General features: G+C 38.4%; 2 protein-coding genes across 5 annotated transcripts in view; one reads left to right on the forward strand and one right to left on the reverse strand.

Moving 5' to 3' along the window:
- DGLUCY (D-glutamate cyclase) overlaps positions 1–16,858 on the forward strand; it is a 48,677-nt gene extending 31,819 nt beyond the window's left edge. For all 4 annotated transcript variants that reach the window (XM_036384042.1, XM_036384044.1, XM_036384041.1 and 1 more), the window contains 7 exons: positions 703–894; positions 2,861–3,121; positions 3,581–3,680; positions 5,294–5,442; positions 10,309–10,428; positions 11,242–11,393; positions 15,846–16,858. In XM_036384042.1, the coding sequence (XP_036239935.1) occupies positions 703–894; positions 2,861–3,121; positions 3,581–3,680; positions 5,294–5,442; positions 10,309–10,428; positions 11,242–11,393; positions 15,846–15,989 (1,118 nt within the window). In that variant the 3' untranslated portion in view covers positions 15,990–16,858. The remainder of the gene's footprint in view (positions 1–702; positions 895–2,860; positions 3,122–3,580; positions 3,681–5,293; positions 5,443–10,308; positions 10,429–11,241; positions 11,394–15,845) is intronic.
- A 3,461-nt stretch (positions 16,859–20,319) lies between these two features.
- On the reverse strand, positions 20,320–21,396 carry GPR68 (G protein-coupled receptor 68). Its single transcript, XM_036384045.2, has one exon. It carries the CDS (start codon positions 21,394–21,396, stop codon positions 20,320–20,322), a length of 1,077 nt encoding a protein of 358 aa, XP_036239938.1.
- Positions 21,397–22,228: the final 832 nt, after the last annotated feature.

Here is a 22,228-nt window from a genome sequence, read left to right on the forward strand (position 1 = left end):
ATAAAGACAGGAAATATTTTCAGTTTAGGAAGGTACTATGCTATGTTAGGTCTAAAGAAGCTTATTTTTCTCCAGGGTTTTAGAGGCTACTCGTATTTCCTTTGCTAATGCTTACTGGTCCACTTTTGTCATTGCTCCTTGCCAGTTTAAATTGCCATGGTGTAACCCCAGACATGGATCAGGGGGAGAATTGGAAAAGTAAGAACTGGAAAACTCATGCATTGCGATAAAGACAGTTTTGTAGGGAAAGCAAAAACCATGCATGCAAAGAGAGCAAAATAGGGAATTAATTCACTGCTTCCCATGGGCAGGCAGGTGTTCAGCCATCTCCAGGAGAGCAGGGCCCCATCACAGGTCATGGTGACTTGGGAAAACAAGCATCACAACAGATCTTTTGGAAGGGTACCAGAGTTCCATTCTTAGGTTGCTTCAAGTTTAGACCAAAGAGGACATTGTGGAAAAAACTGATCTCAACCCACATGAGCTTTTTAAAAGTGAAAAAAATTTCAGATGTACATGTGTAAATTTCTTTCTCAAAGTGTATTAATTGCTCCAATGTAACTTAAAATATAACCTGTTTTTGTAAGTGTCACCAGGCAGGGACTCTGTTGTTATATTAAGTGGCTTTTTGAAATTTTATCATGCCTATAATTTGTTACATTGCAATAATAACATTTAACTGAAGTTTTTCATTCATTTTAGGAGCTCCGTTGGCTTTTACCAATTCTCCTGACTGCACATTCATTACCGACCTAGAGAAAGGTAATGTCAGATCCTCAGGAGAAGCCCCACAGGTCCACTGCATCTCTCGAGAGCCTCTGCATTTCAGCATTGTGTCAGCAGAAGCAGCCCAAAAGATAAATACTCTAGAGACCCTCATTGGAATAGATCCAGGTATAAACAAAACCCTTCTCCCTTTAATGGGTTTGTTATGGGGTAGATACCACCTATCTGGCCTTTTTAGATATTTTAAATTCAAGAACACAGTAAGAATCTAAAGAGGATTTTGAGAATTCTTTATGGAATACAGTGAGTTTATATAACTAGGTCTTATATTTTCTGTTACTGTAGTTAATATCAGAGTCTGGCCAAATTAATCCATTGTGGACAATGGAGTGTCGGATCTTGATGACTGTATGCTCCCAAAGTACACAGAAGCAGGCTGGAGAGTCCACAGGGAATAAGAACTGAGTAAAACTGAAATTGGTATGTGAAGTACAGAGTGCCTCAGCTTGCTGGTAACAGCTACATGGGTGTTCCCTGTGGAGTAAATAGCACAGTTCTTTACATATATTCATGCCTACTGTGCTCCTACCAGAGAATTCCAGTAGTTGCATGTGTTTTTCAGACACCACTCTCTGACAGTGGAATTATATTAATTTCTGCTGACATATCCATCATTGAGGTGTTGTATGATGGACCAAAGTGACCAGGTCACCACAGAAGGTTGAGTGGCGGGGCTGCCTGTGTGTGCAAGGAAGGGAGGGAAGTAAAGGCACACTGAGTAGTGCAACCATTCCTAAAATACACACTGAGCTAGTCCCCTCTGGCTGCTGTAAAGTCTGAGCTCAGTGTGCCATAAATTTTCTGAAATCCTCTGTAGGCAGTAGTGGAAAACAGCTTACACCCAGTACTCCCAAGCTCTGGGTTTGGGCTGTGTGCATACATTTGGGTCTGTTTATTTTTACTCACAAGGCCTCTCCTTCCCACTCTCTGGAGCTGGCTTGGCATGATGCCATGCTCTGCAGAAATACAGTTCCTAACTTAAAAGTTAGCTCATTTTATTGCTAAGGGAGAGTACAGTACTTTGTCTCAGTTAATATACCCCACTTCACAGAGACTTGTATTCTGCTTATGTTAACTTTAAGTTTTCTGAACTTTTTTCTCTGTCACATTATCTGTGTATTGCCTGTGTGTTATTTAGGAGAAACAGAAGGAGAAATGCCAAAGGGGAAATCGAGGACAAAAAGAGGGAAATGTGGGGGTCAGGGGAGCAAGAAGGATGAATCTGTGAGGAGACTGGAAAATACCAGTGAAGGCTTACCTCTATAAGCCCATCATGCTGGTACTCATGCTTTTCTTGAGTACTAGCAAGGAAGGAACATGGGGTAGGAAGTGTTAGAACAGTGAAAGCCATACCCAGATAATAGTGTTACCTATTTAGGGACTGACCCATGAGAAGAGACTTCTGTTAATATTCACCTATTTCTCAAGGTCTGATAATCTGGTTCTCTGCTACATGAAGTGTTACAAGAACTTCTAGTAGTCACCTGGATACCACTGTATTAACTGAGTTTATGAAGTCCCCAGGAAACTTACAATGTCTCTGAAACCTCACTTCTGAGGTTAATAATTTCATTAAGTGAAATTGATTTGGGAATTAGCTCTTCCCAAAGGGGACAGAGTTAAATAGAGACAAAGGATCAGTTCATACATCTGAAGTCTGCATCAGAACTTCTGTAAGGGATGGGATGCTTGAGTTGCAATCCAGCTTCAGTAGCTAAATATGATCTAGCAGGACTGTCAAAGGAAAACAGAGGGCCTAAGGAAGGGAAACAATATGCAATAAGCTCTCAGAAAAAGCTATGTACACTTATACCTAGAAAAGCTAGGTATAATAATTTTCAAAAGCTGACATTCTTTACCTGGAAGCACGGCCCATTATCTTCATTACTCATATCCTAGATCTCTTAGGTTTCCTGAGGAAATTACCCCAATTCCTGCCTTGACCAGAGGCTTCTCTCTTTTACTTTTTTAACCCATTTTATGTCACTAAAGTATGTACTTTCACCCAGAGGGCAACTTCAAAAGGCGAGTGACCCGTTGAAGTGTCCTGCTCTCTTTAAACCCTCCCGTGCAGGCGAGCGGGGCATCGGGCACCTGCGGCGGCAGGGAGAGCTGCTGGGGGCCTGCCTGGCCATGTCGCAGGCGGGCTCGGTGCTGCTGACCACGGGATTCCCCACGCACTACAGCCAGCAGCCCCCCGAGGAGAACGACGGGCCCCCGGGGGCCCTGGCCATCGCTGCCGTGCTGCAGGCCCTGGAGAAACAGGTTGCCATAGTTACCGATCACAGAGCCCTGGAGCTGAATAAAAAGATTATTGAAGAAGCTGTTCAGCTAGGTAAGAGACATAGGTTTTTCAGTTTTTGATCTTGCTAATCTCAGCCAAGGTTTGGTTCAGTTTTAATCTGTCACTTAGTCCAGGACATTTATTTTTTCCCCAGAGAATGAATCAGAATTCATCCTCTAAGCTCTGCTCATCATTGCTATGATGACATTTTGTTAACCTAGCTGGCATCAAGTTAATGTGTACAAAGCTGACTACTGATTCTGGATGTGATAAATTGAGGATGTCTGTTCTTATTCTTGTAAACCTCTTTCCTACTTCAAGGTCCCATTTAACAGCATTTACATCTAAACAAGTTTAAATTAAAGTAAGGATATAGGGAGCTCATCAAGAACTGTGTAAAGACCTTGAATTCTTACTATTCTAGAAATTTTGCTTTCCTTTTTTTTTAAGTTACTCAAAGATACGTTATAAAAATATGTAGTATCTGAATTTCATTTTGCTTTCCTGTAGGAATCCTGAAGAAGCCCATCCCTCTATTGAGTTATCAAAAGGAAAATGCCAATTCAGCTTTGATGTTTTTGTGTGAGAATGGGAATCCTGGAAGACCTAGGTATGTGCATTCAGTTTTTGAGAATGGGTCACACCTCTACTATGCAAAATTATAATAAGAATAAGGACCATGGTCTAAGAAGGCACAATGGCTGCAATTAAATCCTTAAGACCGACTGCACAGAACAAACTTTGAATCCAAACACTGTTATTGGAGCATACACTGAGTACAGAATTCCACATTACTCTGCAATTATGCACTTCTGGAGTACAAAAAATAAACAATTCTTCATATATCAATAGTTCTTTTCCTTCAGAAAGTTTCTAAAATATTTTCAGCTGTTATTAATAAATATATATGCACACACTATATATTATTTTACCATTTTTTAAATCAGTGAGAAGATCAAAAATTATTATATCAAAGTCAGTGAAAGAGCTAAGGAAAGTGCTGTGGAATGTGTGCATTTTCTAGAGCTTTAGCTCTAGTCTGACAGCTAGGGAATCTGATCTGACTTAATAAAATGTCATGTGTTTGTAATGGTGTGATTAGGGTAAATGCACTGGAGAATTTGCCAAGTAGCTGCATGCTCATTTCATTAGCATGCAACTTATATGTCCTTGAAGTAGGTTTACATTGCTCATTTTTATTGATCTTTCCTTGTAAAGTATTTTAATACAGTTGCCCTCAGTTTGCATTCTTTAATGAAAAGGTCTTTCACCCTGGTATTTGCTTCATTAACTTATTGAATTCCCATCACTTTCCACGGGTTAGTGGGTACTGTAACAGTATGCATGATACTGTCTTTATTTTTCATGTGTTGTTTTAAAAATGTCTTTTATAGCTAAGCTTAAATAAAGTACAGGCATATTATATTTAAATTGGTCCCTTAGTCCCAAAAGGCTGAAGTAAGTATTTTTTTAAGTAAAGGTCTAAAGACCTGCTAAAGGTCTCTGGAATCCCTGTAGATACCCACCCACAAGAACATTAAGTAATTCAGCAGAATTAGTAACCTCTTAACAGTAAAATCAGAGAAACAGAAGGAAAATAACTTAATTCTAACATACAGTGGCAGAACTGAGTACTATAGTTCTACTTAAAATGTAGGACAGCTGCAGTACATCTGTCTACTTTCATAACCACCAAAACAGCCATGGACTTAAAATAAATCCTCCAAATCTAAAGACTCAAACATTGCCTAACTAGAAAGAGATGAATATTTGCCAAGAAATGTACTTTAAGCAGAGAATATATTTGCACTAATAAGGATTTAGATGATCATTAATTTTCCACTTTTTTGCTTTCTTTGAATGCACTTACAGAGACTAATATTTTAGAAGATACTGTCTGCTTTAATGTGAAACAGAGCCAGGCCAGATGGCTGACCCAAAGGATTGCTGGCTAGGAGGATTGCAGGAACTTCTCAATTTCTTGGTAGCAAATGTGGTTTGGGGGAGCTGCAGCAAAGCTATTTAAAAACCCCTAAATTAACCTTTGGGGAAAAAACACATAGACAACTACATTCAGAAATAACAAAACAGTGTCCAAGTTTTACCTTGAATCCCAAATGGTCAAAAAGTAGAACCAAGCACAAGCAGCCAACAGAAGTATTTGTCATGTGAAAATCACAGCTTTGACTTCTTCCCTCTGTTTTTTCACTCACCTCTAACCAGATTTGATCACCTGGTAGCAATAGAGCGTGCTGGGATGGCTGCTGATGGCAATTATTACAATGCCAGGAAAGTTAACATTAAACATCTCGTGGATCCCATAGATGAACTATTTTTAGCTGCACAAACCATTCCAGGAATCACAACGACAGGTAAGTGTGAGTTTGTGTGATGTTCTCAGAAGCAAGAGAAGCACAGAGCAGGAACTCCTACTGGTATTGAAGAGGAGCAGGAGGCAGGTGCTGAGTGGCTGCTTTCAGGCTACAGCTGTTAGTTGGGACTGGATTTGAAGACACTGTTGCTGGAGAAAAATTACAGGTTTCTATTGAAGGATTCTCACAGCCAGAAAAAAAAGGATTTTATTTCAAAGTTATTTAAGGATGAAAAAGAAAAAAAAGCAAGCCCAGATGTATTACCTATACACAAGTCTATGTACACACACTCTAAGTGCAGTTTTTGATAGTGACTTTATTCTGTATTTTTTGTGTTGAAGGCAACATAGAACATAAATGGTTGTTGGATGGTAACATTGTTTTTTAGAGTATTGGTTTTATGATTGTTGCACCCAAGTTAAAACAGCAGTCTGGATAGTCTTTGTTTATATTGTCTTTAACAGTACATTCCTTTAAACAGGGATTACATATTTGCATCTATTAAAATAGTGCCTTCTCCAACAAAATCCATGAATACAGCAAGAATCTTGAAAGGAATGCTTTGTCCTTCCCACCAAAATAGCACTGGCCTTTGCTAATACTTAGAATGAGAATGCTTTGGTCAACATTCTGCTCTTCTCTTTAGGCAACAAACTTTTTTTTCTTGAAAACTTATTTATATCTGGTTTGGAAAAAATATACCATAGACCATAGTACAATATCCTTGTACAATCAAATGCTTCCTGCTACCATGTGTGGCCCAAATGAGAGTTTTGGAGATATATAATCTCTGTAAATATTAAAATCAAATTAGAAATAAGTAATTAAAATCAATTAGAAATACCCATGCCAGACTGATTTCTGTCACTTCAGAACATATCTGCTGATTTAGCTTTCTTTCTTCTTACAGTGCTGTGGACTCACTCCCAAGTACTACCAAAAGCATGGGAACTTTGGCTTCTCTGTTTTGCTGTTTTTCAAATGTTTCCACAGGATTTAGAGAGCTTCTGCAGAGATAATGCATAGTCTGATTTCACTCTATTGGTATCGTTTAAAAGCTGTGTAGCAGAGGACTTCACTGATACGTGTTATTATTGTAAAATTTGCAATACTTTGTATTTAGATTTAATTCAGGGTTTTTTCCTCTTCATAAGATGTACCTTCCAACATTCAAAAGGAAGCACTCTAGATGGCACTGTCTTGGCAGTCTCAACAGAGGACAAAGATTGACTGAATAAGTATTATAAGTATTACATAGGAAAAGTTCTGTTTTGTAAAGATGTCTAGCAATTGCCTCAGAGCTTCATCTGCTGCTGTTAGTTTCAACTCCTGTCCCTGATTTTAGGTTGTTGATAAAAGAATTTGATCTCTTCAGCTACTTACATAACATCACAACCTGATTTCTTTAGTAAAAATACCCTAATCCCTTCAAATATCTCCCACAGCAGCTCAAAGTATATTATTCATTTACTGGAGTTTAGAATGTTCTGCCAGCTGAGAATTTGAATCTGTTCGGCAGAATGTAGTTTGTTTCAAAAATTCTCTAAATATTCAAATATACTATGAAATGTCATTAATAAAAAATACCACAGGCTTGTGGAAAGGAAGAAAAGCAGTTATTCAGATTCGCTATATCTCAGTGCTGTGAACTTTATCTAAAGAGATTTCTGCATAGAAAAGGGTTTAACAAGTCAGAGGCTTTAAAGGACAATGAAGGGATCTGCTCTGTTCTCCCATGGCATTTGTGTAAGTGGATATTCTGCTCTGAAGAACTATCTGGGTGTCTGTAAGAAAGCAATGTAATTTTTTCTTGCATTGTCTGTTATCCAGTTAACATTTCTTGTTTTGCTTATCACATTAGTTTTTTGTGTCTGTTGTTTTAATTGGGTAACAATTTCTTGGGTTGGATGTTGGGTTTTTCAATGTCTTTCTGCCAAGTGTAGTTTAACTTGGTCACTGTGGCCTTTGTGTTTTGTCTCCCATTACTGATAGCAATGTGTTGCTACTGATGAGGATAAATTTTTTCTCTGGTGGGGCTGTCTTCAACTTTCTTTGTGGTCAGTAGGAATTTGGAGGCATATGACTAGTTCCAGAATAAATGCAAATATTGTACAGAATTAGGGTGGAGCACTTGAATAACCTTATAGGCTAGAATACCAGAAAGATCAAGTTTTCAACCTACAGAAATTCTTTTTATAGTGTGCTCTGTGGCAAGAAGCACTGTGTCAGTAGGTGGAGAGGGGAAATGTTAGAACATTTGTTACATGCTGATTAATTGCTGTCAAGTGTTGCATTTAAAACAGGATCTGTGTTTTTTAAAAAAAAAAATCTGATCTGGTAGTTTGACCACAGACAAAGCATGAGCAATGCCTGAATTGTATGGGTCTGACATCCTAAAAACTCAGGGAGTGAGGAGCAGCCTCGAGGAATTCACAGAGTAAGAAGGCATGAAAGGCTGAGTTTGGAAGGGACTCATTTTCCACATAAGTTTGAAAGAAAAGATTAAGAAATGTTACTGGAACCACATAGTATTTTTTTCAGCTGTCATACAACTGACATAGCTATATGCTATTTATATAGGAGCTAACTAAAAGCCTTCCAAAGTACTTCATGAAAAAATGGGGTCACAATTTTCCTTTCATACAAAAGATTTTTAGCACAGAAGACTCATATCTCCTGCATATTTCATGAATGTGGTTTCAGAAAACAATGTAGTCAGTGGGAACTTGCATGGAAGATCCAGCAGAACTATTTTTCCTTTGCCTGGAAAGAAATTGGGCCTTTAGAAGAGGACTCATCTTGCCTATTTTCAGACATCTATATTTGAGATGTCTGCCTTGGGGTGAGATGAACTGAATGTGTGAAGGGAGTGTTTCTTTCTGCTGACTTTAAAAGCAGCAAAGCTGGCTCGTGTATGGATGGCTGTGTTGCACAGGTGAATTTCACCCTGGAGTTCTACAGTACAGTTCTCTGGCAATGTGTGGAAGAAGAAGAAAACAGATGGGAGAGGAGACTTTTCAGTGGGGTGTTCTTTTCCTTCCAGTGTCACACAAATGGGATCCATCCACAGCAATAGATCTACTCATTGTGCAGCCATCCTGGTGACAGGGCTCCCACAAAGCAGGAAAAGCAAAGCAGGGCTGATGGAAAAGCCCTGAGCAATGGAGCAATATATTTCAGTTAAATAAACTGTTGGTTATTTTCATGGGACAAGAATTCATCTCAGCCCTCTTAAAGAATATTAAGAGCAAGAATTTTAATTTTGAGTATAAGAAAAAGCAGAACATTGTGTGTGATTCTTACAAAGTAGTAGAGCTTCCCTATTTCTATATGAGGATAGAAGCACCAGGATTATAGCAATACCTGTTTGAAAAGTACTACCAATAAAGAGATTTTTGAAAGCACCATTAACTCCCAATGGTGAAATAAATGTGAGCAGATTATTAAAGCAGACAAAAAAGAGTAGCTGTTCCATGGCAAATCCTTTTATGTAAGCTATGTGTCACTCAGTTACGCCCTGCTTGACTGGATAGACTTAAGGAATCAAATAAAAATTGCTGCTGAGAAATAACTTTACATTTCACTTAAAGAAGAAATTTGCTACAGACACATGAGATATTTATGCAGTTACTAAAAGTGTTAAATTTACCAGTTTTCAGGCCTTGAAGTGTAAATTATAAATATTGTAATTTCTCTGCTATAACACATACTATGCATTAGAGCACAGTCACATTTCAAATTCAAATCTGATACATTGCAGTGAGGACTTGGAGCTCTTCACTGTTCTGTTTCACAGACATGGTCAGGGATTTTTCTGTAAAATCTTCAAATTGAAAAAGATGCCATTCAGACTCACAGATGAAAGAGAAATTTGAATTTCCAACTCAATAGTAACAATAATTTATTAATAATTAGAAATAATAATTTTAGTATGTTTTTTAATATATTGGTAAGAGACTAGAGGTACTATCCAGCTTTTATGTGAACTGCTAGTTTATATGTTACCCTCATCTCCAGGTATCTAAATGACATCTTTATGTCCTGAATATCAGGTTGCCTAGAATTTTCCTGATTTGCACAGATCCCACTGATTTCACTAAAAGCAGTAAGACAAATATACGGTATTTATATTTGTGCAACAAAAATCAAGGTCCCACATCAGTATATAAGAAAATTAAAATAAATAAAGACTAGCTATTTTTTTGGTAAGTGACTGTGGAAAATGAAAATAGTAATAGTATATGGAACTGGGCTCTTTGTGTACTGCAGCATGTTAGGGATCTGTATCAAACAGGTGGGCAGTGCAGTCAGGCCTGCTTCTGCCCAAATCCTTATGTATATTTTTGCTTGTCTTTCTGCAATAATTGTTATTTATATTCTGGTTTTTTCTAATTAAAGCTTGTAACAAGCCAAGGTTTTCTATGCTTGCTTTATCATATAATTGTTGGCTGATTTCTCAGCTTGATTTGGGTTTAATTTTCTATGTTCTTTCTTTATTTGTACTGATGTACTTGTGATAACACATTATACAGAACACTCATGTAAGGCCTTCCATAAGCAAAGTTCACTGTCTTGATTCTGTCTGCAGTTCACAACCACTTGATAACTGTGATTTCTTTTGCATGCACGCAATGTACAGTGTACATTGCATGATAAACTTTGAGGCTGGCATGTAATAGATGATTCTTTCAGCTATTTCATTCACAGTCTTCTGTTTTTAGGTGCTGTGGATAAAAAAGGATAAACCATCTCATATGGAGCTATGAACTATCACAGCAAATGTGGGGAAGAAACTGGATGTTTTCTAAAGGGATTGTCAGTTATATGCTGTGTTCATACTAATTTTGTCTTTTTCCTTTTATAAAGGTGTTGGAGATGGAGGAAATGAACTAGGAATGGGCAAAGTAAAAGATGCTGTGAAGAAGCACATAAAAAATGGAGATATTATAGCTTGTGATGTTGAAGCTGATTTCACTATTGTAGCTGGTAAGGGATTTTTGGTGGGGTGGGAGAGTAGCTGATGTTTGAGAATGGAACTGACAAGTAAACATTTGTCTTTCCAAGTAATTTTTATTGGCCCTTTCCAATTCATCCTCAGCAAACTGAGGATCTATCTCTGTATTATGGACATTTTTCTGAAGAGTTAAGCACATGTTGCTTCAGAAGAACTGACTGAAAATTGAGAATGTTCCATGAACAAAGTGCACTTAATTGAAAATAGTTGGGAAAATCCTGCATATTTTTGAAAAATCACACATTATATAAAATCATAGAACCATGGAATCCTAGAATGGTTTGGGTTGGAAAGGACCTTGAAGATCATCCAGTTCCTACTCCCCCTGCCATGGGCAGGAAACCTTTCACTAGACCAGGTTACTCAATAACAAATATTAATAAGGAAGACTGCAGAAATTATCTGTGTGGGAATTAAAATGTCTGTGCATATACAAATTTTCAGCATAATTTATAAACTTCTGTTTAGTGTATGCCTCTATCAGGCATAAATTAGCCATATGGCCCCTTTACAAAGAGATAAGTTCTTTCAATAATCACTCAAGGACAAATGTATGTTCTTGATGTTCAAAAGTTGAATGTTATAGTTAAAATTCTGTTTTACACCAGCATGAAATAAAATTCACAGTGAGAGAGGGATGGTCAGCACGGACCAACTTCTGAACTGGATGCTCTGAATTGTCCTTGGGCTCAGCTTTCTCCGTTCTAACGCAGGTGTCTCTGGCACACTCTGGGCACTCAGCAGGCAGTTGGTGCAGGTTGGTTTCACAGTGTCCCTCCTGGCAGGTGTCTCTAACTGGGGTGGCTATGCCATTGCCTGTGCCCTGCACGTGCTGCGCTGCTGTGACACCCACGAGCGGTACCTGCGCCGCGCCCTCGGCTGCCCGCGCACCCCGAGCCAGCGGCCCTGGCTGCCAGCGCTGCCCTCCGTCCCCAAGGTACCTCCTGTGGCCAGGGCTGGGGCTGCTGGGACAGGGAGAGGGAGGTGGACAGCAGCTGCTGAATCCTGCCTGGGCTGCTTCAGTGCCTCACCTTCACAGGGTCTTTGGGTGCTTCTGGGGATTCCTTGGGAAGGAGCAGCCACACTGTGCTTAGACTGTTTTGCACAAAGGAGACAGGTTGCAAATAAAAATCCTGCAGTATGAATGTGTTCATGTCTTGTAGCTTCAAGCAGAAGACAGTGCTACAATTTTATGGGCAATGCAAGAGATACAGTGATTAAAATTCCCTGTTTGCTTCCTTAGTATCATTTCATGATTTTATAACCCTCTGTTGTAGTGTCCTTTAGATGTCTGCTTCCAAAATCAAAAGCCACAGTTCTTATGCAGTAGCCACTCCATACTTCTGATCTTTGTACCTTCCCCCTTTTCTAGTTTGCTGGAGCCTTTCTACAATTAGTTTTGAATGTTTCTAAATTGGAGAAAAACTTGTACATGAATATTTTTAAATGTGTTTTGACTAATGCAGCTCTGTACAGTGTGATATTCTGGGACTGCAAAGGTTTCAGACTGAGAAAAAGTAAAATAACTGAGAGGGGTGAGAAATGACTCTGATCTGTGCTCATCCTGTGAAGCACGTGCCTCTATTTTTAACTTGACAGTGGTTAAAAAAAAATCTGTCTATACACATACAGACACCCCTAATGATTAAATAAGATTGGTTCCACAACTTTGCAATAAATTAGGAGCTTCAAGATTTCAAGATTCAGCTTTATTAGCAGAGATTTGGACAAACCCATTAACTGTGTGATGTCCAAGAATGCTAAGCAAAATGCAATCCATCTACCATAGCTACTGCCCAAAACAAAGAAGTTTTTCTCCTGAGATGATGGGACATTCTGCATGAAATTTCAACAAAGCACATTTTAAGTATTTTAGAGTAGATCCCACTATTTTTTTTTTAATTCTTGCTCTCTTAGTTTTTCATCTAAAGGTCATAAAACTGAAACTGATCCCAACACTTGGCATAGCCATATAGCTTAACAAAGCTTATATGGCCCTTTTCAGCAGTCTTTTTTATAAAACAGATTAATTATTTTTCAGTTTTCAGTGTTTTTTCCAGTTGCATCTACTGATTTTTGACCTTTAAATTAATGCATCCTAAAACGACTGTGATCAAAATTCCTGGTAATGAGATACTGTAATTAAATGTTATATTGTGTACAGGAAAACCTTGTTTTTGTTTTACTAAGCTATACAGCTGGGAATATTAATGATCCAATAATGGGCTACTGAAAGTGCAACACTAAAATCTGTTGAGATAAAATTAATGGAAACAGTTCTGTGGAGGAGAGAAAATGACAAAATGTCTGACGAGAAAATATGATGTCTTTAATTATAAATCACACAACAATGAACAGTGCAGAAGATTGAGTACATTAGTGTTCACATACTCCATTAGTATAAAAAATCAGACCATTTCTGTTTATCTGGCCACTTTCTGCAAAATTCAGCTTCATTTAATGCTATAATAATTACCCTAATGAGATAAAGAGCAACACCACACAGACCCATCTCGGTGTTTGTATTTGTGATTGTAGCTGGAAAGAGGACATTAGAAGGAGTCCCTTAGCACCAGGCAGCTTTCTTATAATGTGTTGTATTTTTCTTCAAAAAATGGCACTTCCATGAATGCTGTAGGTCATAATCACTAAGTGAAGACTTCCCCTGAAACACCAACATTATTTCCCTTCAGGCTGGTGTTCAAACAGTGTCAGGATTGTACTGCCAAACCCCTGAACTGCAGAGCTCTCCCTTCCCACTGAGCAGCAAACTGAGATTGCTCTGAGTTCATGGGTGAGCCTTTCCATACAATGTAGTGAGAGATGCTGCAAAGCATTTGTTCTGTGCTGAGAACTGCAGGAGCAGGAAACAACTGGACCTAAACAATCTTTGTTTACCTTTACCTTTGCTTACCTAATAATTTGATTATGGAATCGGCTTGGTTTTTCAGATGTTCATAGTGCTTTTACACCAAAGTGACTGTAATGAAATTCATTCATTCATACATATCCAAATGTAGCTAATGCTAAACATCCTACAGTCAGCTCTGCATTTCATTGCATCTCACAAACAGGTTAATATATCAAGCATTTGTTCTTTTACTGAACTGTTTATTAATGGCAACATATTAGCTGTATAGTATTATTTTTAAATTGTGACCTATAAGGATATGAATTATATTATAAATATATAAAGGTGTGACATATTTTAGTGTGCTTAATTAGCTTTGTCTAAGGAAGTTTTCCCCCTTGTGTAAAGCACAAACTAATGAGATATTTTCTATTAATATGATTATTTTTTCCACTTGCCCCACTTCCAACATAATTATTTAGTAAAGAGAAAGTTGTGGTCAAATTGCAGCACTGTACAGCTATTTTATGGGAGACTATGGTTTATCAGGCATAGTTATGTAATATTAAGCAAGCAAACTTTTTTACCTCATATAAGCAGATCAGAGAGCTCTAATATGTAAATATGTAGAACAAACTATTCATATTAGAGATTACATTTTGTGTATCCAATTTAGGTGCCTCTTTTGTGACAGGAGAGATCTCCTTTGCCCTTTTAGATACTCTCACTGCTAAGAGAAACATCTGTTGTGCAGAAAGATCAGTTGTATATATTTGCATTTATGTATATGATCATTCATATGATATAAACTGATGTGCATTTATAATTTTTATTAATTATAAAGTAGCAAATTTATGCTACTAGTGTATCCAGATAATTTCCTTAAATAGCTGTGTCACTGCTGACACCATGTAACTATGCATATTTTTCCTTTAGTAGAAAACCAGAGCCTCATTTAATTTTATTGCAGCTAAGAATTAGGATAATTTACCAGGAAATAAAAAACAGATCTTTAGAAAGTGCATTCAGAGAGCAGGTTACAAAATGAAACTGAATTGATCATGCAGGGCATGCTTTGCTTCATTCAGAAATGATTATATTTTGGCCATTTTACCATTAGGTAAAATACAACTATATTGTGTCTCAATTCAGATCCACAGCGACTGTATTCTTTGTGGTTTAGAAGTGTTCCTAGAAAAAATGCTAGCATTTGATAAGAGAAAATTAGATATTTTAAGGTTACTTTTTTTTTCATCATTCATGTGTGTGCAGGAGATAAAGAACTTCTGCTAGGTTATTGTGTGGTAATGTCAAATCTGAAGTGTTAAAATCCAGAGAGCTCTTTGTCAAGGACACTGGTAGGATTGATGCAGTAGCAATTTGCATGGAAATGGAAATGGCACAGTAGGCAAGGCTCAGAAAGGGCATTCCTAGTACAGAAAGAGAGGAAAAGAGGAAGGAAAAGGAAAAGAGAGGAACAGATAGATAGGTGAGTGTTTCAAGGTCTTATAGAACCTCTCACAGGGTTGGCATGGGGAAAGCTAAAAAGTGACCAGGTTTTTTGTTTTCTTAGACTTTTATTAACAGAATTCAAGGAATAAATTCTCACTATAGTAAATGCTAAAAATAGGAAGTTTTACTGTGTCCATTTCATGGCAAATGAAAAGCAGAGCAGTTTATGCCAGACATACATTCACTTGAAACCAGATCTTCAAATTTCACTGTTCCCTGTGGTTTTTTAGAGCTCATTTTATTCCATCTTTTCATCTCACAATGCTAACTGGCCCATAGCTCACAAAAAAAGGATTTTGTTCCCTCTGTGTACTTTTACAGTTCAACTTGGAGCATGCTTTGTTATCTGCTTATATTAGTTAAGCAAGAAAATGACTGTAGTTCTAAACAAATCATATGCTAGTTCAGAGCATGCCAAGGAAGCACAATTTCAGAGGTCGTTTTCTCCCCACTCCTTCCCTAAGCAACCAGAATTCTCATAAAATCAAAAATGAAAAGGGAAGAGAGTGCCAAAGGCACAGAGAGATCAGAGAAGCTGCAGGAAAGGAAAGTGAGTGTGCAGCCCTTCCAGGTGCTCTCTGTACCCTTTTTTCCTGGTGCACCCTCCTTCCCTTCTGTCTTTTTCTATAAAAATGCAGCTGCAGCCAGCTGCCTGGCTGGGGAAACCACAGATGGATTTTTGAGATACTTTGGGTGGAGGTTCCTCGCATTCTGATTTGTGCAACATAGGAACTTGAAACCAAGCAAAAAATGGTGTTTCTGAATTGAAACTAATGTTCTGTTGGAGGCAGTGTGGAGAAAAATAATATTCAGTGGTTAAGTATCAGTCAAGATTATAAACCATCTGACACTTCCTGAGCTCCAGCTGCTAAACATATTCTTTGGGACAAGATAGTACTTGCAAGTGGATGGCAAAATAAATATTAAGGATATGGTCAGTCTCTCCCAGAATTAAAACAAAGATCTTGATGACTGCCCTTGTCTGATTCAGAATTTTAATTATACTCTGTTTCTTTGATTTTCAAGGAGGAAAAGCTTCTGAAAGCACTTGTGCAGCTCGGGGTCCGCAGTGGCAAAACTGCCAGTCTGGAGATGGAGGTGGATGGGCTGCCCTTCTACAGCACCCACTCACTCATGATTGAAAAGCTGCTGCAGGAAGCACAGCACTGACTGCCCCTAGTGTAGTGACTTCTACATGAAGAGTTGCTCCCATGTCATTTCCTTATTTTTGAGGCTCTCTCAAGGTGTAAAAGGTCAGAAAAAGATGGCTTTTCATCTCTGGTGTCTTGATCACACAGAGCCTTTCATTGTTATCCTTCCAACATCGCTGTGAAACAAGAAGAGGATATCATCATCCACTTGGTTTATCTTTCTTTTCTTTAATTTTATAATGGAAAATGGAATTTTGTAATGTTATAATTTTACAATGGAAAATTAATATTAAATGATATTATATAATAAAGAGGTGATCTGGCTTTTACAAAGAAAGCACAAAATTACAATGAGATATTATTGCACTGCTGTTCTTGTTTTACTAACCTCATAACTGCAACAGGAAGTAACTCTCATATCAACTTGGCTTTAAAAATACTTGTGGTGAGGAAAACAGCTACAGTAGAGAGGGAAGATTCAAAACCAAACTGCAGTGTTACAGTAGTGAGAGCTCCACTGCCCACTTCCTGTAGCCCCCCTCTAGCACTGTGTTCTTATGGTGGGGGATAGTTTGTGGAAGTGTCAGGAGAGAAGGAGAAAACTTTAACTGAGCTAATGAAAATAAGAGCAGCATTGCAGATCTTCTGTGTAAAGGGTTGGCTGTGCCATTACCCCCTGTCATATTAGTAATTTGCCACTTACATATTTTGCCACTTTATGGATAATAGAGAAAAGTTGTAGACATTTCAGAGTGTCCTGTTGTTACAAGGAAATTAATTGAATACAAAAATAATGATTAAAATTAATTATTATAAATTAAAGTATGATTCTGAATGAATAAACATTTGCATTGAATACAACATTATGTTAATAAACTTTTGCATGAATTCTTGTTGTAGAAGTTCAGCTCCTGACAAGACCAAGTGAGGTAACATTGAATTCTATCCCATAAGATTACTAACACTGAAGCAGTACATGACAAATGGTTGTGAACTGTGCCCAGCTTTTGTCATTCAAAGCTGTAATTTTACCTTAACTCCAGGTAAATGGCAGGACTACAGTTCTGCTGGCTGTCAGCCCTGCCAGCAGAGAGAGGAGCGTACATTTGACACCACCCCTAGAGCGCTGGTGCTTTACCTGTCACAAAATGGAAGTTGCCTTTAGTTGGACTTTCAGCAGGGAGCAGCACTTTCTATCTCTTTTCCTTCCTGGCAGGTGAGTTTTATTTTCCTTCTTTGATGCAAGACAAATAACTTGTTCAGAATGAGAAAAATAATGTCATACCACAAAGACCAGCATATATGGGACATTAATCTCCTGAAGTCCCTGAAGATACAGGGCCTTTAAAGACATAAAATAGTAGAACACATGACAGAAAGAAATCTTAATGCCAGACTTCTGCTAGACATTCAGGTTCACCAAAGATCCCAATGGTTATTTTCTAGATCAGTCTTCTTTTTTTAGATTCATTTTATCTAAAAACTTCCTAAAGGATGTTCTAGAAAAGTATCTTGGAAGTTTCACAATTAGAAAATATCTCCTTTAGAAGTCTCCAAACTCTCCTAACTATAAGTATTGAGTAAAATTCATATGAATGCTCGAACTTTTTGCCAAAGCCAGTAACCCTGCAGGATGGCATATGTTCACTGCTGCACAGAACTCACAGAATGAAATTTGCATCATTTTAAAAGAAACAGCTGATTTTATTCTTTCTATGCTACTGACATGTTACACTAACAGATGCAATGGATATTTTCAAGCACTAACTTTTCTCAAAAAAATTTCATTTTGTAAGCTTTTGCTCTTTTTTCACCCCAAAATACAAGTCTTAACAGTCAGTTTTCATTAAGAAATACAAAGTCTAATAATTTTTTTCTCTTTTTATCAAGTGTGTGCTTTTAGAATACCTTCTTGTGTGCAGTCCCAAGCATGGCATTTACTTCAGTAGCATGTGTAGCATGTCTCTAGCAACCTTAGCAGGACCCTTGAGTGAATGTCTTTTGACTGAGAGGGAAGGAAAAGCTCTGAGTGGGATTTACCTTCCTGCTCTGTTGGTTACAGTTCTGCAGCCTAAGCCAAACAGTTACAACACAGAAAGAATTGATAAAATATTGGCCTCAAGAAAAAAAGGAGAAACGAAGAAAAACCCCTCCTTTCTGTTCTGGGTTAGCAGGTTAAGTGCTGAGAACTGGAGCAGAATGCTGGACTGTGTTCCACAAGTTTCCATCTGATTTTAAACTGCAGCAGCTGACCAAAGCTGACCACATCAAAGTTCCATCTCGAATGAGCCTTAATCCCTCAGATGAGAATTCCATGTAGTACAGCATGCTCTGCATTCCAGCTGTCTAATTTAAACAGCATGGGGAACTGCAAAGGAGCAACACATAAACACAACAACAAATATTTAATCCTAGAACAAACCATGTGTGTCTTGCAGCCCGACAGTCGTGGGGGTCCAAGGAGTTGGTGCTTAACAATGTACAAGCTCAGCACTCCAGGCAGGGAGTCCCTGCCTTGCAACCCCCTTGGAATACACAGCAGGAGAAAATAAAGCTAAACAGTGCTAATAGTCAGGAGAAAAAAATGCAGATGTAAGGTAATTAATCCGGCTGAATGGTCAAAGTATAAAGAAATGTAAAATAATTAAACAAACCAAATGTTAACCTAAGCAAACCTAATCCCCTCTTGGGACTGGGGATGTGAATCCTTTCTGCAAGAGGAGGGAGGAGAGGATCTATAGTCTCACAAATAGAAACTGTGCACCAAAGTTAAAGATAGTTATTTCAAACATGGCGTGAAAAAATATGAAAAGGAAATTATAAAAACATTCTTTATTAAACACATCCACTAATTCTATCCAATTATATCCAATACCTCAAGGTGGTTTCCAGAAAACTGTTAGAATACATTCCTTTTGGAATCTGATGGCAAGCAAGGCTGTGTTACAATGACATATTCAGATAGCAGGAGTAGACCATCTGTCTAGACAATCTTTTAACTTAAAAGCAAACCAAAGAAACAAAACTGATTATACTGCTGGAAGTTATCAGCTCTGGGTTGCAGACAAAAGAGGTTTTTCAAGGAAGGTTTGAAATCAGAGAATTGAAAGGATAAGGCAATATTCATGGTGTAACAGCTGCAGGTAAAAGGAGGCGTGATGAGCAGATCACAAAGAAGATTCACACAGGAATCATTAGTGTAACCAAAAAACCCTAAGAAACACAGAGAGAAGGCTGGTGGTAGAAACAATACTGTGGAGCACAACTCCCAGGTCTTTAAAAGCCATTATTCACCACTTACTCGTATATCTTGTTTCTGTCTAAACCAGGATGCAGATCATACATCATATTTCTGATACTGTAATTGCTGAACAATGACCAATGTTATCTGTGGGCAAAAACATGGTTTACACAGAATTCATTCAACAGTTTCCCTGACAAATGCATTGTTATTTAAATGCCTGCATGGTCTGTGCTGCATAATACATACAAATTGCAGAGGACACAATCAAAACCTTAGCAAGGTGTAGCAGAATTTAGATGCAAATAAATATTCTTGAACACTATGACTCAGAGAAGCACGTGGGATCAAAGTGCCTCACATTTCTTGTTCTTGTACCAATTTCTTGTTCTCTTCTGAGTCAACAAACCAAGTTATTGACACCCACTGGAGCCCAGAGTCTCCTACTTCCAGAAGTTTCTAGGAGCCTTACCATGAGGTTTAACAGTCTGAGGCTCAACAGTGAAATAAGAGCCTGAAGGTCTCAGCAGGTGCTGAGTTCCTTTGCATGTTCTCCCATAATGCCTCACACTATCAGACTGATTGTTTTAGGAACCTGTGTTCTGCCACGGTCTCTGCAGGCTTTGAAACTTGCAGAAGGAGAATTTATTCCAGAGAGTTACAGAGATGTTGCAGAAGTGTTTTGTTGGGATTTTTCTTTTTAAAAGTATGTATGGGGACATTAAATTTTTTTGTCTCTGACCTTTTCAACAGATGATGACAGCTTGTAGAGAATTACTTTCTCTAGATGCTACAGGGCAAACAGAAGCAGCTAAAGATGAGTTCACCAGAACTGCACACCGTGAGTACTGGCTTATTCCAGTCAGTGCAGTCATCAAGACAAACAGGTTTTAAGTGGCAGCACAACAGTGGTAGCATAACTAAACTGACTTAGCACATACTTTCCTCACTATTGCCAGGGTCCAAGCACCTCTGGAAACAGCTTTGCTGTACAGCATTGCTCATAAGCCTTTGGGAGGTCACGCTGTTGTAATCCATGAATAATTCAGACAGATCCACAAACACGGCTAGAGCTGCAGGTGCAGGATTAAGGTCCTTTTGATTAATGCTATAGGCTGTCTGCATTAGTTGTGAAGCAGTCCTTCATGCCAGCACCATCAAGTGGTATTTGTAGTAACTCTGGTTGTTGTTCATGCTGTTTTCTGTTGGGAGTGTCAGTAGTGTTTAGTGGATAGGATTCCTTCGTCTCAGTACTCAGATGGCCTAAACATGTTAGACAAGAGTCTCTCATCTTGACAAAGTTCTGGTAAGTGCTTTCACTGGAAAAACAGTACAATACTGGGTCAGCAACACAGTTAAAAGTGGTTAACAGGAGAGAAATATGGTAAACATTAAATATTTTCTCAGCAAATGAGCAGTTGTTCTCCAACAAGCTACGAACTACAAGTAGGATGTGGTATGGTCCAAAGCAGACTAAAAATATGAAAACAGTGCTTGATACCAGTCTTTTAATTTGGATTTTCTTCTTCTTTTGGGTGCCAGGACTCTTGTGGACAACTCGTAAAATCCCACAGTAGGAGAAGGCCAGCAGAAAGAAGGGGAAAAGGAAGCCAGCAGAGAAGCGGTAGTAATTGACATTGTGCTCCCATTTCTTGATGGGGTAATGCTCAAAGCACACCAAGTGGCTCTCAGCATCCATGCTGATCTCTCCGTGTGTGAAGACAAAGCAGCATGTGATGATTTCTTTGGCCCAGATGATGCTGCTGACGATGGCAGCAGCCCTCATGGTGCGAAAGCGCTGGAAGCGGAAGGGGTGCACCACAGCCAGGTAGCGGTCGATGGAGATGCAGCACAGGAAGCCCACGCTGATGTAGATGTTCTCGTACAGGATGATGCCACACACCTTGCACAGCAGCTCATCGTAGGTCCAGTTGTCATGCTGTAAAGCATACTGTAGCCAAAAAGGCAAAGAAAATATGTACAGCAGGTCTGCTATAGTCAAATTGCAAAGGTAGATACCTAATTCATTTTTAGCCTTGATCTGTAAATAGCCATAGTACAGGGACAGGCAGTTAGCTGGCAAGCCTAATATGAACACAAATATGTACACCACAGGGGATAATGTCTCGTGGATTTCATGATTAATATTGCACTTCTCAGTCACATTCTCTGTGAAATTCACCATCTTCTACTTCTCCCTGTGTATCACTCATCAGGGTCCTGAATGTAAGACTTAATTACATTCAGTTTTCATGTAGAGTTTATTTCTTCCGCAAACCTTTAGGCTGAAGTGATGACTTGCTGCAGGATGTTAATAACCTGAAGATAAAACACAAGGAAATCCTTAGAAGGGATACAGTTGTTAAATATATAGTACACTTTTCAGAAAGCTGCCTTTCCCTAGCTCTAAATCTTTGATAAAGCCTCTCTGGGAAATCAAGATTCACATAACTCCTAGTACATAACAGAAAAGTGCCATAAAATTATGTGATTCAGAATTACAAAGCAAGTTACAAATATTTGTTGTTTTAGCTTTGGAGGTATCTAAAATGTGAAGAAATATCATCTCTGGTTTACAGATGGGGCAGAAAAGCAGTAATCAGATTTGACTGTGCTAGAAAAGGTGTCTCTGGTAAACCAGCAGTCCACACAGACTTCCTCAGAGGATGTAGGGTGCACAAAACTCTTGATTATTAATTCCCATGTCTTAAATTTCCCTTTACATACAAGATACCTTGTAATATGCAGATCAATTAAGCAGGATGTAAAAAAAAAGGGGGATTTTTAGCACTTTCTTTTACAGTTACTTGTAAAAAACAATCCTGAAGACAAACTGTCTTCCTCTGTTGGAAGGACATGGTGAAACTCTGGTACAGGGCATCTCCATAGTCTCAGTTCTACAGGATATGCTATTAAATATTCCTTATTTGCCATCAGCTCCAAAACCCACACATTTATGACTTACACATTTGTATATTTCCCTTTCATCTTCACTGAATATAAATGTAATTGTTTTC

The sequence above is a fragment of the Molothrus ater genome, chromosome 6 (genome assembly GCF_012460135.2).
Source record: "Molothrus ater isolate BHLD 08-10-18 breed brown headed cowbird chromosome 6, BPBGC_Mater_1.1, whole genome shotgun sequence".
NCBI classification, from domain to species: Eukaryota; Metazoa; Chordata; class Aves; order Passeriformes; family Icteridae; genus Molothrus; species Molothrus ater.

Bases quoted from the DNA above. Each gene is read 5' to 3' on its own strand.
- GPR68 (XM_036384045.2), bottom strand. From the start codon at position 21,396: ATGGTGAATTTCACAGAGAATGTGACTGAGAAGTGCAATATTAATCAT.